The sequence below is a fragment of the Cryptomeria japonica genome, chromosome 8 (assembly GCF_030272615.1).
Source record: "Cryptomeria japonica chromosome 8, Sugi_1.0, whole genome shotgun sequence".
Lineage (NCBI taxonomy): Eukaryota > Viridiplantae > Streptophyta > Pinopsida > Cupressales > Cupressaceae > Cryptomeria > Cryptomeria japonica.
Genome location: NC_081412.1, coordinates 268,777,758 through 268,795,137, shown reverse-complemented (window position 1 = coordinate 268,795,137; position 17,380 = coordinate 268,777,758). Strand labels below are relative to the sequence as shown.

Sequence of the window (17,380 nt, the reverse complement as noted above, 5' to 3'; positions counted from 1 at the left end):
AGGGAGGTGCGTTTTGACAATTTTAAATCATTCATTCATTTTCCCTTGTGCGAACTTGAAGAGCAGACCTATAAGTGCGAATTCCAGCTAAGTTGAAGGCGAATTTCTTGCTAGTTGAAGGCAAATTTCCAGATCTTGAAGGTTGATTAAAAGCGAATTTTTGATTGAAGAGCTGGTTGAAGGTTAATTTCCAGATTTTGGAGGAAGCTTGAAGGTTAATTGAAGATTGAAGCCATCAGAGAGAGGACCAGAAATTCAAATCAAACATCCTTGTCCAGCAAATCCCCATTTTACTTTATTCATTTTTCAAAGGTTGATAGCTTGAAGTCAAGGAAGAGGTATGTATAATCAGTTTTCTGAAAGCTTATTCAAGATTTAGTTTGATTTTTCATAGCAATCCTTTGAAAGTCTAAGTCTTGCACAATCAGATTTCAATTCATAATTAATATTAATTTGAAAATTCGTAATTCTAGGATTTATCATATCGTTTTCAAATTAATATTTAGTTGTTTCCGTGAAAGGTCTTAAATCCTATACCTTAAGATATTATGCTCAAACCCTAACTTTAAGCTTTTGTGTAGGTATCAAATGACGACCCCCAAGGCCGGAGGATCCACTACTCGACAGGCTCTCATCAAGGAGAAGATCAGAGGCAGATAGTGTATGAAATTGATGAGTCTATGGAATCCGTACAGAATGATAAACAAGGAAAAGGACAGATGCCTCAGCATTCATCAAGTCAATCTCCCCAGGTTGGTGCTAATGAGCAACAAGAAGAAAAGAATGATGATGAAGCAACATCTCCTTTTAGGGAAGATAGACCTTTGCCTAAAGAAATACAAGTGAGGGAAAGGAGATCTATCATTCCAGATTGGCTAAAAGAGAGGTTGACAAGGGCAGTTGTGGTCAAAGAGGAAGAACATGTATTTGACTTGTAAAGCCTCATAGGAAATTCTCATGAAGAACCAGAAAAAAAGAAGGCCACAAAGATGTCAAAGGTAATTAGAGATGAGACAAGCTCCAGGAAAGTGCAGATAGCTACACCAGTGGTGGACAAGTATGAGGATGAGATTCTAGCAGAAGAATATGATCTAGAAACATTTGATCTTGGTCCACTTACCTCCGAGCAGGCTATGGAAGAAGCAACTAATTCACTGAAAGCACTCAAAGACAAACTCAAAGAAGAAGTGGAAAGGAATAAGAAGCTCGAAAGAGAGGTCAGTGCTTGGAGGAATTATTTTAGCCATCTTAACCAACCTTTGAGACGACAAGATCCAGCAATATCTCCTTTACATGCACTTCCTCTTGAATCAATAAGTGAGGCAGAGAGGGTGAAGAGCCTAGTCCAACTCATGAGTTCTTGGATTGATGAATCTTACAAGGTAGCCATTGAATTTGCAACAAGAATGATGAAGACAGCTCATCGAGCTATCCAGGTCCTTGATTATCCATAATCTAATGATAACTGTAGCTGCATTCACTCACACTAGAGATGTTATCATCCCAGTCTTGCAAGTGATAAGAGAGACACCAAGACGGATTCTAGCACAAAAAAATATAATGGATGGAGGAACCCATAGCCTCCTACAATGGTCAGCTCTGCTCCAGATGAAGGAAGTTCTTCTCGAAGACGTCAACACCAGATGCAGCCGAGTTGAAGGTACCATCCATCCAGTTCAAGACAAAGTGTTTGAGGTGTTGTGTACCATCCTTGACAGACGGATTGAGATCAAGACAGAGTTGGAAGACAGAATCAAGGTCATCTTTTGCAAGGAAGAGAACATCGTTACAGAAAGGCAGCGAGATCAAATGTATGCTACTATGTTCCTGATTGAGAAGACCAAAGAACTTGAGCCTAGGTGGGAGACGACTCTTCTCACTGCTTTTGATCAAGTCCTTCACTTGGAAGAACGAATGAAGAATCTTCCTGAGATTCCCATTGCTGAGATTGAGGCGTTCACGTCCAGATTCATTGAATATGCTAGAAAAGAACATAGGAAAGGGAACAAAGTTCTAGATGAAAAGTTGTTATAAGATGATGTGGCAGCTTAATTCCTATTGGTCTATGTCTCCTCGTTATTTGTGCCAATTTTTATTGGCTATGGATTAATAATGTTTATCTAAATGGGGACTTTTTTTGTAACAAACCCTAATTAGGGTTTAGGTGTCAAAATCTCAGCCATCGATCTTCTTTCGATCCGGGCCGTTCATTGTATTTGAGAGTGCTATATAAGCCCTCACTCATTTCATTTTAAGGGGTTAGAAAAAGGAGAAAGGTTAGAAAAGTTAGAAAGTTGGAGAGAAGCAAGTTTAATATTGTTTGTAGCAAGATTGAGTAGTGAAGAGTGAAAGTTGAACAATTGTTGTTTAGTTAGCTATGAGATCAATAAAATATTGAAGTTATGGTGTTTTATTGCAATCCTTGTGGCTACTTTCATGGTTGTTTATTTTCTTGAATCACTCCTAGTAGAGATAGCATTTAAATTTTAAGTTTGAAGGACGAATGTTGTGCCTGATCTTCGATAAGATTCACATTCCAAACAACTAGCTTCTTACTGATTGTAAGAACGTCTTGTGTGGTCAACTGGAAACATTAAGATTGGTTAAGAGTTCAATCATCATTAGAAGTATTGATATGTATCTCCCTGATAGTATCTATCTCCTTGGTGATTTGAAAATCATTGAATACCCTTAGAAGATCACACCAATTCCAATGGAGTTGTAATCCTTTGGCGATATTGAAATTGGTAGAATCTTATCAAGACCAGTCTTATTAAGTCATTCTTAGGATTAGTCTAAGTATCTCTTCCTCGAAACCTTTATCTTTTGATCTTTTTGAAAATCTGTTAGTATTAGGAAAATCCTGTTTCCTCATTTGGAAAGATAGCAACACGGACAAGCTTTCTTTGAAAGTACGTAAGGCCCCTTGAAGAAACAGCAAACACAACGACCACTGGTGCTTATCCGCGAGTAGAGATCCTACAAAGCAGAACCTTGAAGTCCTTCCGATTGATCCTTTTTTGTGATATCTTCAGCATTCGGAGACTTTACTCAAGAGAGGATAAGATACCTCTCGGTATTTTATTCTGTGTTTGGTCGTGTACAAAATACACATCAACAGGTCCCCATTTGCAATGGGGCGACGTGTGAAAACAGTTTGTTAGTACAAAACAATGTGTGTGTGTATTTATGCTTATTTATATATTTATTTGTGTATATAAATATAAATTCACCTTGTCTTTGGACATGTAGTGTTGCGGTTAAAACACTTCGTTGGTGAAGCGGCCACCAAGGTTCAAACCCTTGCTGAGCCATTGTGCTCGCACGCCTTGTGTCTTCGCTAGTCCATTGTGCTCGCGGGTTTGATCAAGTGAAGTGTGGGGATGAGGTCCTCCGGTTGTGGCCTCACCGGTTCATAGCTCCGGGTCAAAAGCGTTTCACGTGGAGTCGGAGGGCGTGTCATGCCAGCGTCACCGGTCACGTTAAAAAGTTTACCAGGCATTATTTTAAAAAATATATATATAAATTCACCTTATATAAATTATAAAATATTAGAATGCAAATATATTAAAAATTAACATAAATATTATAAATATTAAAATGTATTAATTTAAAATATCTAAAATAAATATTTTGAAAGATTAAAACTTTAGTCGTCTAAAATTATTTCCGGATACACCACCTGACTCTGCATCAGGCATCCTCGACAACAGATACCTGGCAAAATCTATAACATAATACTGGCAAAAATTTTCCCTCGCAAATTTTTTTGAAGGATACCAAATTGTTGGACCTGTAGGCGAACTGGACCAATACCCCAGACCTGGATCGGGCCAAGCAGCCGGAAAAATTGGTAACGTAGTCTGAAATAGGTCTGAAATGGACCGTAATAGCGCCGGCAGCAAGATAAACTCCTATTTGACACCTCTAGATGTGAGTAGTGTTAGACACAATGCACCACTGAGAGGGAGATGAATTAGTGGTTCTCAATCTTTTCCCTTTAGCTATCCTATGTGTGTATACTAGTTAACATACTAAAGCTAAGATAACCTACCGGTATGATAAGGAGAGATTACTCAATGCACTCACACATAAAGGGGACATCACATAACACTAGCATATACGAGGAAAACCCAAGATGGGAAAAACCTCAATGAGAAATGCTGCTGGAGTCTACTGCTCCAATCCAGCCTCACAATGAATCTCTGATTACAATGTTTAGGGCACCAACCCAAGGAGCTACAACTCTTGCACTGAGCTACAACACAATGATTACAAAATGATATTTTGATACCAAAGTTATCTTCTTGTTACAAATGGATTTTGTAACACTTCTTCAAATCTCTCTACTAGATCTTTTATCCAATTCACTGCCAATTCTCTGCTAGCCCTCACACTACTGCAACCTTCCTCTCTGTTGCATTCTTGTTGATTCAGCCTCTTCTCCTTCTCTGCCAATTCTACTCTCTCTCAGCTACTCTGCTACTCTCCACCAGTGCTATCTTCTGTCGGTTCTATACCTGCCTGCTCTGCAGTCTTCTGCACTTCTTTTCTGTCGGTATGGTCACTACTAGTTCTGCACCTCTTTTGCCGGTCGAACACTTCAACCCTCTTCTTCCTCACACTCAGTCTCTTCTTGTTCTTCTAGATGAACACTTAACTGATTTCACTCCTTCTGCAACAGTACTCTCATCCAACGGCAACACTTTCCCCTTCAGGAACAACCTTCAATGATTTTGGCTTGCATATTTATAGCCTGGTTTTCCCGCCAAAAGCCAATTCAAAATTCAAGCAGTTAGGGTTTTCTCATCAACCTCGAGACAAACCAAATCCAATTAGATCTCATCCGATCTGATCGCCTTCCTGCAATGGATCAACCAGCTCCACCAATCGCGCAACTTCCAATACACATTTGCTTAGCAAACACGGCTCCTTCGGTTTGCACTTGTCAGACACCTATGAAGCGATCAAGCAGATAGCTTCACCTCCCCTGATCAGCACTTGGACACTCGGCCTCGACCATTAAGTCATCCAATCAAATCTCTGTCATCTGATCAGTCTCGAGCCGCACTCTTCTACACCTCCACCCGTAAAACACGCTATCGACATAAATGTCGACCTGTCACCATCTACCTCACCGCCTGACACTTCACCGACTCAACACACCGACCTATGCATGCGTGCCACTTCACCTCCACATGGCAACTATGTCAGCATCCACCTTTGCTTGAACATCTGTGTCGGTATGGATTGGATCATCGACCAACTCCATTATCGGGTTCGTCTACTAGCTTACTAACCCTGCCGGTTAAACCCTTAACCGGTCTGTCATCAATCTTGCACCTCTCTTTTCTTCTGATGGAACTCTCAACTGGTCAGCATTCTTGCTAACCTACTTTATGCACATCTTCATCAGATGGAAGTCTTCTGCATTTGCACTTAGTCCATATTACCGGTGGACATTCATACCGGTAAACACTCTTGATCACACCATGTCATCAACCTTCAACTGACTCCATCTTCACTCCGACCATACTCCTCTGTCTGCATCTGCTCAGCCTTGCCATCTTCCTGATCAGCCCGGACCATGTCTCAACTGGTTTGTCAACGTGACAAACCCATCACTCTTCGTTTGTACCAGCAGCTCAACATCCCATCTCTGTCGGTCCAGTGCATATCCCTGATTTGATGCACTTGAGGCATCCTTGTGATTCACCAATAGATCCGGTGTGAGCCTTCAAACCCCTGCCTTTACCTCTTCTGTCTTATCTCATAGAACTATGATGCATACTTTGCATAATAGGAGATAAGTTCCGCTTACCGATGGTAGTGGATCCTTGTCATCTGCATCCTGTAATGCACTGATGTGGCTTTCCTATTTGTGCAGCATATCATCAAACAAGCACATGTGATCCGGTGTGGGCACATTCATTGTCAGTCATCTCTTTACATGGTGACTGCATCTTTATCTGGTGGGAGTCCTGCTGTTTTGCATCCACACAACATACCGGTGACCTGTACATCTTTCTCCTCATGTGTTGTTGTGATTTAGGTAACATTCCGCCTCTTCATCACAAACAACAGCTCAAGCACCTTGCTCATCCTGCTTGTACACTGGTCATAAGCTTGCCGGTTGGCAACTACTCACTGTCAGCACAACACTTATCAGTTGACTCAGACTCGAACTCGGGACTCGGAGTCAAACTCGACTGGACTCGAGAAAGTGAAAAACTCGAGAAATTTAGAGATTTTTAAAGATTTAAAACTTGTTTCAGGCACCCTTTATTGAATACACCTTAAAGACACAATAACATCATCAAACTCGACTCATTTGATTACATACACAAGTATACATCAATCACATAAGCATAAACGCAAATTGTAGCTGAAGGAAATAACAAACATAGATACATAAATATTGTCAAATGTATACAATATTACAAAACTCGTGGAATAAAAAATCCATGTCATCATATGATCATCATCAAATGTTTCATACAAATACCAAAGGTAAATACAACTACAAGCCTATGGCTTAGAGGAGCCAGCATGGCTGCACCCTCCGGCCCCTACCCCCTGCGAAGGCGTCTAAGGTAGCACCTGGATGATTCGACAGCCATAGCCGCTCCCCGTGACACCATGCCATGCTCACCAACATCAGGAACATCCGTATCACTATCTGCCTCTGAATCTCCTATCTGTGCTCGTGCTCTTCGCTCCTCCTCTGCCATGGCTACAGTCTTAGGCTCTATATCTACCTGCTCGATCCAATCAGTGTCAGACTCGGAGGTTAAATTTTCCCTACTTCTATCGATGCAGTTTGCCCACATATTTTACGTAACCCAGCCAATAGCTGAGTTTCAGGCACTAGACTCGACTCGCCAACTCGGCGAGTCTAGCGAGTTCGCTCGCCAAACTCGGAGGAGTCTGAGTCCGAGTCTCAGAGACTCGGCGAGCATGTCTCGGACTTGGACTCGCCAAGTTTGGCGATTTTCTGGCGATTTTCGTTTCTCTGGTTGACACCCTTTCCTTACCGATGATAGACTGTATAGGTAACTTGTCCATATCTTCAACACAAGTCAAACACTAACTTGTGTACCGGTGACTCTAGTGGTCATTCCTCTGAATGACATTCTCTTCTTTACCGGTGACCTGCAACACTAGTTAACATCAATGGCTGCATGTCAACAATACTCCCATACTAGTTGTCCTTCGATACCGGTTGACATCAATGACAACACAATGCCAACAAGTAGGATCTCCCCCAAGGATGCTAACCATCACCAAATTCACCCAGCAATGCCAGGCAGTCTTCAAAACATCACGTCCACTCTGAAATAACTATCATACAATTTTCAGTCACCTATGGACAATTTCATAACCCTCTAGACATCAACCCCTTCCTCCAAACGTGCCCAAACTGTCAACTAACACATTTTACCAGCCCAGCAACCTTCAACCCTCTCAACAATTATGAAAAAAGAAGATAAAGGTTGGATTTCAGTCTCAGACATGCATTGTACATGGCACCAAATGCAGGGGCGATTCTTCCTAAAATTCATATCTCAATTTTTTGACCTCAATTCTCCATCTTTTACCTGCAATCTGCCACATTTGACTAGGCGCCACTATAGGAAGGAAAAAGAGCCACCAAACTCCAGGAAAAGCCTGCCAAAACCTTCACGCCATGCAACAAATGCCTGATATTGACTGCTGTACCTGTACAGCCCTGCTAGAAAATTCTACACAGTCACAAACATCACTCCAAACTATCATAAGGGAGTCACCCAGGCATAGAAAATATTTTGGAATAGCCTCCAAGCATATTGGCATTCTCATAATCACCCAACTCCAAGCTCATCATGAAGGGTATGACCCCATCATGGACATAGTATGGATAGCATAAAGAGCACCATATAACCTCCAAAAACTTCACCAAGTCTTTATAATAACATCAACAAACAAACCCACAACAGCTGCAACCAAAAACCCTTGAATATTTAAAGATCGGTGAAAACCAATGTGATTCCTATGTGAAATCATACTACAAGCCATGGAGGATCTTTCACCACTAAAACTAGTGATTTAACTAGGGTTTTTGCCCTCAATTAACCTTGGAAGTACTTCTTTGTTCACTCCAGCAGCACCTTCTTATATGTGCAAATTTGAATAATCCAAATAAGAGCCAAATCCTCCTCCTATAGAGACGGAGAGAAAAAGGAGCAATTTAAAATTCAAAATAACTCGTTTTCCCTCAAAAGGCCTTTAAGAATATGATATTAACTTATGCCCAAGTCCCCTTTTCCCTAGGCATCCACTTGAGGAGACATAATGTCACTTTATTAAAATTAACACACTAAAGTAAATAATATAATGTTAACTTTATAACTTTGTGTAATAATTTAAATAATCCCGACCACATTGTGGAAAGCACTACCAAGGCACCGAATACTGAAACTGATCAAGCCAAGAAGCAACTGATGCTGAAGAGTGATGCCAAGTGCCAAAGTGGACACTCCCTAAAAATAGGAATGTTCTCCAAGAACTATGGAGAACAACCTCAAAGGCTAAAAATGCTACAAAGAGTGTTGAAACAAACTAGAACATCAACTGATCACCATACTATTGCTGAAAACCAAGAAAATCTAAATCCTAGCTCTCCAAGATCCTTGGAGTTATCCCTAGCACATCTAGAGGGTTATGGGAAAACCCAAAAACTGGCCAAATGTTCATGGAACAACATAATGTAAAAATGGGGACATTATAGGATATACATATAAGGACCATTTGGAGAGGTTTCCTTGACTATTATTTTTTTCATATATCAGTTATTTTCCTCCGCAAAAATTGGAATCAAGTTTAATAAATAAATTTCAAAAAACAGAATCATGGGGGTTGTGGTAGGCTTTAAAAACTTTGGAAATGTTGTCCCCTATGGACAAATATGGAAACAATATAAATTTCTAAGGGGATGAGCCTATCACGAAACATATGTTCTTGTCAAACTTATATGGTTCTAAGTGGTGAATCTTGGCATATTGGAGGAAATTCCAGCCCACATTCTTGTTCGTTTGTGAACAATATTCAATTTTTAAGAACTGAGATCTATCAACTACAAACAAAACTCAATCCTCAAAACAAAAAGTTTAAAGTTTTATCTGATGTCAAACTAGTTGAGAAATATTTGGAATCTATACCAGTTGTCCAAACTCTGTTCAACCTAAACTGCTTCATTAATTATTCAAGGTGACTGGGACATTGATTCAGTGTTCCTCCATACAGTCTGACCATGGACACAAACTATCATGACAACAAACAATTCTCTTATGGACCAGGAAGGTGACATGAAACCGAGAAAACTGTAATGCTGGCTTTAACACATCAAAGAGGTCCTAACAATAGACAGGAGTACGAGGGTCAAATAAAGTTTCACAGCTGTATAATAAGATAACAAGTTCCAAATAAATAAGCCATTTGTAAGATCAAATAAATACCTGAAATCCCATCGCCTTTCCTGCAAAAATTTTGTGGCTTCTCCAATCCATGATTTCCATCGCTTGCCAACATACTCCTTCCTTCCAGACTGCATTGACGCTGTTCGTTGGAGTGATGGAAAATGGTACAGAATATTTCCCTACCAGAACAAAAAACAAAGAGCTATTATTTACCACATGAGCCAAGAACTTGAAATGACTAGGTGCTAGGCAGTATAAGAACTAGAAGATCTGACAATCTTGTAATAGCTGTACAATTGCAAAAATCTAGCAGTTCCCTCAAGCACAAGAAAAGCAGCTTCGTGATCTTTTTCATCCAGAAAGAAATATCTTATTTAGAATTAATACAACCAAATCTACAGAATTGAATAGTTAATTCATTTCATCCAGATACAGATGATATTGTTCTTTATGCATAAACAAAAATAAAATAATGATATAGTTAGAATAAAAAAATAGAAAACTAATTTCATACTAGATTATAGCATAACTTGCGTGTCGTTAGTTCACAACATAAGTCATTTCTTAATAAAAGAAACACTAAAAATTATAAGACAATTGGAGGCCAATCTGTGCCATTTAAAAGTTTATTTTTGCTGACTCAAAATGCTTCACTTTGGTCTCATAAAAGACATGGGATAAACGTATGGCTAAAGAAATGCATGCTAATGTTTTTAAGAATATCTTCCTTGGATGATAAAGATTACAGATCTACTTTGCAGATTAGTAAAGACAATAACTTGAATTGTCAGAGTTGTGGCAACCTTAGCAATAGACAAAAGGATGCAACCTTTATACTTGGTTAGCCATATGAAACAAGATTCTAACGTTCCCAACTAAGTAGCATTGGTTGAGGAAGAGGAAGAAAGAGGAAAATATCTACCGTATGACTGTCAAGTATCTAAAAGTTTATGAAACCTTTGAGCTAGCATTTAAGAGATGGAAAAGATGCTCTTTTATATATCATGGATTAGAAGATATTCACGCCACTTTAGGGATTACTCTGAATCTTAAGATTCAATGTGGCATAAGATCAAATGAAACTTAGTCAAACCTGTTAATGAACTTCAAGCTGACAAGAAAGAGAAAGAACATATAATTGATTCCTTTGATCGTATTTGGATCCACATTAATACTCCTTCAGCAAGAATAACAGCCCATCAAGAAGTAGGAAATTCATCTGAGTGTGGCAAAAGATCAAATGAAACTAATTCAGAACTGTTAATGCATTTGAAGCTGACCAGAAAAAGGAAGAACAAATTCTTGATTCCTTTGATTGAATTTGGTTCCACATTAATACTTCTCCTTCAACAAGAATAATAATCCATCAAGAAGTAGGAAATTCAACTCATAGCTCCTCCCATCAGAGTGATTGTTCTGGCATTTAAAAAAGGAATGATGTCAAGAGGAAAAACCCTTACCCATGATTAATCCACCTTTAGGGGCAGCAGAGGTGAAAGAGGAAGCAGAGGTGGCTCAAGCAAATGGCTAATGGCCTTTCAAGAATACTTAAGCACCTGCTCTAAGGATCAGGCCAAACCCAATGCAGCCAAAGCTTGTATCAGAAGGGAAATATGAACAGGGTGGAGGAAAACTATTTTAGAATGTGACTCAAATAATCATAAATAACTGACTAACCCAGCCTCATCAATTCACTGGGAATGATCAGGGCATATGGACTGATTCCATCAGCAGAAATATCTTTTCAGGAAGTTAGTCTCATTCATTTCTTCACTTAATAAGGGAAGAAATAAGAAATAAATGTTAACAATATGTATAATCAAATCTGTTAAAACTATACTTCTATACAGCTATATTTGTATATTCAAAGAACTTCACAGATACCTGTAGGTAGTCTTCAAGTTGGTACATTTCAAGCATTACATGCACCAGATATCTTCTTCAATTTCGGGTGCTTATCAGGTTGCATTGTAATGGACCCAAATTCAATTTTTGTAATATAACCTATATGTCTATTTAGAGAAAATTAAAGAGCTCCTTGATTGTATTAATAATAAAAATTCTTTGTTCAACCATTTCAAACATTTTTTTAACACATTGACAACTCCAGGACCCAAGCCCAATTGCTTTGATGTGGACACTTTGATGCAAAATGTAGAAAATATCTATAAACCTGAAATCTACTCCTGTTTAGCATCATTGTCTAGTTTGGAGATGACATGACTTGAAATAGGAAATTAGTTTGTTTATCATTCTAATTTGTTTGGTAAATCAGCTCAAACAAGTTGCTCAATGCTCATGGCTTTGCCATAATAATCAATATATGATTTTTTTAACCAAGGTTGCAGCAAACAGATTTCAGCATAATTCATGAAAATGTAGCCAAAAAATGTAGGTAAAACATAGAGAATGAGTTTTACGAATAAAGATTTCAGATAACTACTCGCATTTTAGAGGTGTGCATTCAATATTATACCTCTAAAATTTCCAAGAAAATAAAAAATAAAGCTAGTTTGGTTTCATCTTAAAAATTTTAAATTGTTTTCCATGGGAAACTATAAAAATGAGTGCTTTTATGAACAGAAACCATGCTAGTTTGTAGAAGTTGTCCATTGATGAAAATTTTAGAGGGAACAACAAAAAACTATTTACTCTCTTGGCAGCTTGACCTCAAAGATATGTGTTTTTCATGTTGGTGTCTAATCATGGATTTGCCAAAAGTTGTTCTTCCAACTCCATATAACTATTATGAGTGGAAATCACAAATGGAGGTTTCGTTGTTGAAATTGTAGTTGCAGAGAATCACATTCGGCATAGATCTAGAACCCCAAGGTGCTACAAAAAAAAGGAAATGGTTTGATAGAAGAGATGAAGCTCCTGGTACTCTCATTATGTCTATTTCTCCTAATCTTAGATATCATCTTGTATCTTATAAACATCCTAATGAGATTTGGACTACCTTAGAGAGTATATTTTGTAAGCTAGATAAAATGAAAAAATTTAAGTTGGAGAATGAACTAATGAATCTTAATTCTTCAAATTTTGATAATATCCAGGACTTCTTCACAAAACTCAATTCTATTAGACTCAGTTGGTTGATTGTGGAGTCACTAAAGAGGATGAACAGTTGATTCTCTCTATTCTTGCTAAGCTATGTCCTGATTTTTCAGTGTTTGTTTCTGCATTTTATGCTACTATGGATGCCCTAGGCAATGCACACAAAATGCCTTTTCTTGATGGTTTTGCAACTCAATTCACAAGGGAACAAGGCAAGTTGGCACACATGGGCATGTTGGAGTCTTCAAAGGCAAGGCTCAAGCACTTCTTGCAAAAGATCCAAATCCAAAGGCTTCAAGTGGCAAAGGTAAGAAGTGATGTGAGTTATTCACACATCGCCCCCATCGCAAATGGGGACCCCCAATTTTTTGCTACTTTCTAGGTAGTGTTTGAGTCTTTAGCTATTAGCCTTTGCATTAGAGAGGTATAGGCACTCAAACGCTAGGAGTCAGGTGGATAGTCTTGCAAAAGTATGAAGTAAGTAAGTTTGCAAAGTCTAGATATCGTGAGTTCAATTATGAATGAAGAAGGATTGCTAATCAGAGGGTCACTTCAAGTGCTACTCTTGAAGAGTGAACTTCACTTCATGTACACTCCTTATGTAGCGAACTTCTTGCACTTCTCCCACATAGCGAAAACTCATCCTAAGACCTCATGTTGGGCATGTTATCATGTATTGAAGTTGATAGAATAAGTGGACGAGCAAAGGAGATTTGCCTTGATGTCGATTCAATCTAAAACAAACTTCACAAACTCAACAACATGAGCGAATTTCATGGTGAAAGAACGAAAGAGATTTGAAAGCATTTAGTTTGAAATAAACTTCAAGGATCAATAAACGTGACCGAACTTCATGACTTGAGGTAGAGGAGCGAACTTCATGACTTGAGACACTGGAGCGAACTTCATGTTTGACCCCACATGAGTGAACTTCATGTTTGACCCCACATGAGCGAACTTCACTTTCAAGCCTACATGAGCGAAATTGGAAGAAGAGGAGCTAAGGATATTTGATAGCATTTTCCTTTGAATGGATTCGATTTGAAACGAAATTCACAAATTCAACAAGTGGAGAGAACTTCATGACTTGAGACACTAGAGCAACTTCATGACTTGAGACAGTGAACTTCATGAGTTGAAGATTTGGAGCGAACTTCAGGACTTGGAGATTTGGAGCGAACTTCATGAGTTGAAGATTTGGAGCGAACTTCATAACTTAGTGATTTGGAGCGAACTTCATGAGTTGGAGAAGTGGAGCGAACTTCATGAGTTGGAGAAGTGGAGCGAACTTCATGAATTGGAGGACATGAGCGGACTTCTTCATGTTGAAAGTTGAGGAATGAAGGAAATTTGAGAGCAATTTACTTCATGTTCAAACACTCAAGAGTGAACTTCATGTTTGAAAGAACATGAGTGAACTTCATGTTTAAGGGTGTATGAGCGAACTTCATGTTTAAGGGTATATGAGCGAACTTCATGTTTAAGGGTATATGAGCGAACTTCATAAACTCACCTACATGAGCAAACTTCATGATTGGAGGGAGATGAGCGAATTTTCCTTGAGAGCTTTGTTTGGGTATATGTATAAGTGTAAGGATTAAATCAATGAAACAACAAAAGATTGAAGAGAAATTCATTTCATCTCCAAGGCCTCAAGAACTTCATGTTGAACTTCACAAAATGGAGGAGATGAGCGAACTTCAGGAATTGACCTACACGAGCGACTTCAAGAATCAAGACATATGAGTGAACTTCAAGGATTGAGAAGGATGAGTGAACTTCAAAAATGAAGACACGTGAGTGAATTTTACAAATTAAACTTCAAGAGCCCCTTTCTACAAGCGAAAAAAACAACTTCAAGTGCCCCTTCATGAAGGTGAATTCTCTTTATTTGCTCTTATTAAACCTGCAAACCACATGAAATCACATAATTACATCAAACTAGGAGATTATATGGAAAGTATATATATCATGTGTATTTGATACTTGCTTGTTTGTTTTGCAGGAGATGAAGAAAGAAATAAGGATATCACACAAGAAGCATTCACTTACGCAAAGACATGATCTACAACATCAACGACATGGAGAAAGCCACAAGAGAAGGAATTCTGAAGGAGAGAGACAGTGGTAACATCAGAAGTTCGTTCTAAGGCACAACAATACTTCAAAACTAAGATTTATACCTTGCACTTCCATGATCAAGGCATTCAAGAGGATAGTTTCAGAAGAGTTAATCAAAGTTAGAAGATCACTGTCATCATCAGTGGAGCTGGATAATGTTGAGTATCAAGAAATATTCTTTCATGATGATATATCAAGCCTACAAGTGCAAGCTAAAGGTGGAATCCTAGTCATTGTCCTAGTCACCACTCGCTAATCAGAGAAGTTCCACCTTAGCATGTCTCGACTCAATGAACCTGACTCATCCATGAGGGCACAAACTTCGAGGCATCTACCCTTATCATCTATTGATCATGACAAAGTGTGTAATTATTTCATTGGCCAAAATTGAGTTTGTTGTAACAAACGCTAATTAGGGTTTTCATTGTAAAATCTCGGCCATTGATCTAAGCCATTGAATTGTATTGAGAGCATTATAAAAGGCTCAAACTCTTCATTTGTAAAGGTTAATAGTTAGTAGCAAAGGAATTAGTGAATAGGAATAGAATAGAAGATAAAATAGAAATTAGAGTAGATTAGGAGAAGGAAGAATTGTTGTTATAACTTGTGAATGAGATACTCTTTTCATTGAAGTTGTGGTGAAATTTGTGATTTCAACAAGCCTCATGGTTCTACTTCTCATTTTGCTCTCAAGTTGATTAGATTGAATGGAAGGATTTGTTGAATGTATTTGTGTGGAATCTGTTTAGTCCATACCACTAGCCTCTTGTTGATTGTAAGTGTGCCTTGTGTGGTCAACTAGAGTGATATGAGCTTAAATTCAAATTGTTGTTATGCATCCATTGTTTATGCGTTAACTTGAATGGTGAACAATGTTCGATGGTAATGATTTGAACATCTTTGAAACGTCCTTAGAAGATTGCACTAAGCTTGTGTCAAATTGTTCAATTTGATGGTGAGACCTCGTTCTATAGGATTCCATCTAATCATTCATCCATCTTCTTACATTCTAGGCCTTAGAATAGACTTTCTCAACCCTTCACCTTTTGCCCTTTTTTCAATAATGAGTTAGTTTAGGATCAAAAGCATCACAAGATCGCAACATCAGATGATCTAAGTTCCAGCAATTCAAGCATTCGACAATTCAACGTAAGTCCCCTTGTGATAACAACAATCATAACGACCAACAGAGCTTATCCACACGTAGTGACCCTACATTCATGAACCTTCGAGTCTTCTCAAGTGATCCTTAAGCTAATCTTCAACATTTGAGAGATTTTATTCAAGAGAGGATAAGATACTTTTGGGTATTTTATTCTGTGTTTGCATATGCCTAAAAAACAAATCAACAAGAAGCAACATAAAGATCTTAAGTCTACTGAGCAAAAAAGATTCTCCTTCATAGCACACCCTTGAATCCAATCCCTCTTCCAAAGACGAATCATCTAAAAGAAGAGATTGAAATGTGCTTATCATAAATGACAAGCACATGATGAGCATAGATGTTATGATAAGAAGATTGATGAAGTCACACACCTTCCTCAAAAGAAAATCACACTGCCCACATCACGGTCTTCTTCTTCTTCTTTAGCATCACAATCGGCAACATCTTCAACAACACAGTTAGGGACCACAAGAGCTTCACATGGATTTGACAAAATGAAGGTAAAGATCTCTTGGCCTCTACAATTCTTGAACATGGGAGATGGATTCTCGATTCAAGAGCATCTCGTTATATGGCATCTTCTAAGGATATGTTCTCTTCTTTTAAGCCTTGTCATTCCCTTGATATATTGATGGGTAACAACATAGACATAAAGATTGGTGGGAAAGGTTATATTAACATGGGAGAAGGGACCTTTAATGATGTATTTTGTGTTCCCTCCTTGTCATCTAATCTCCCTTTTTTTATCAAATTGCTCATTATGGACAAGGTAAATCATTTGAGTTCATCCTTGATTATGCTTACATTAGGGACATAGAGACTAGAGAGAAAATTGCTATTGGTGTGGTTGATCATTTGTCTATTTATATTCCTTTTCTCATTTTGCTCCTAATCATGATAAAGTTCCTTTGATTGATGTAAACACCCTTTCATCAAGGGTGAATCATGTTTGTGAGGAGAAGTTTGGTCACCTGAATCTTGGCATTCTAGAGACCAATGCTGAGCTTCCTACTCCTCCACCTCCTGCTTCTTCAGCTTTGTGTGTTTCTCTTCAGCAACTTGATCATAGTGTTTCAGATCTTGCTTTGTGGGATGAATATTTGGCAGGGATTTCAGACTAGTTTGTATAGTCTCATATTGCAGATTTGGGAGACACAGTTGAGGGGCTTTTATTCTTCTTTGATGATAGTTTCAGCACAACTGTTATCCCATCTACATTGTCTTTGGAGATTGACATTCATGAGTTTTCTCCTCATGATTTGTCATGTTTCTTGGCTGAGATTGATCATAATCATGTTGTGGCTTATTCAAGCTTGAAGACTCCTACTCAATTTTCAAAGACTCACATTTGGACACTTCCTCCTTTCAATTGGACATGGTGTGGCTTCATCATCCTATGGACTTGTTAGTTGTTTCTTCCTAAGAGAAGATGTGTTGCTTGAAGACATTGTATCATCTTTTGTTTTCAAAAATACTTCATTTGCATTTGAGCTTCTTCATTATAAGGGGGATATTTTTGTCTCCCTTTTTCCTTCCTATGGGGGAACATTGATTGTATATTCATGATGGTTGCAGTCCTTGA

The 17,380-nt window shown here is 38.4% G+C and overlaps 1 protein-coding gene across 2 annotated transcripts in view; it reads right to left on the bottom strand.

The window, feature by feature from the left end:
- Window positions 1-17,380, bottom strand: part of LOC131072423 (uncharacterized protein At5g03900, chloroplastic) — a 272,405-nt gene that overhangs the window by 71,639 nt on the left and 183,386 nt on the right. For both annotated transcript variants that reach the window (XM_058008564.2, XM_058008566.2), the window contains exon 9: window positions 9,495-9,634. In XM_058008564.2, the coding sequence (XP_057864547.2) occupies window positions 9,495-9,634 (140 nt within the window). The remainder of the gene's footprint in view (window positions 1-9,494; window positions 9,635-17,380) is intronic.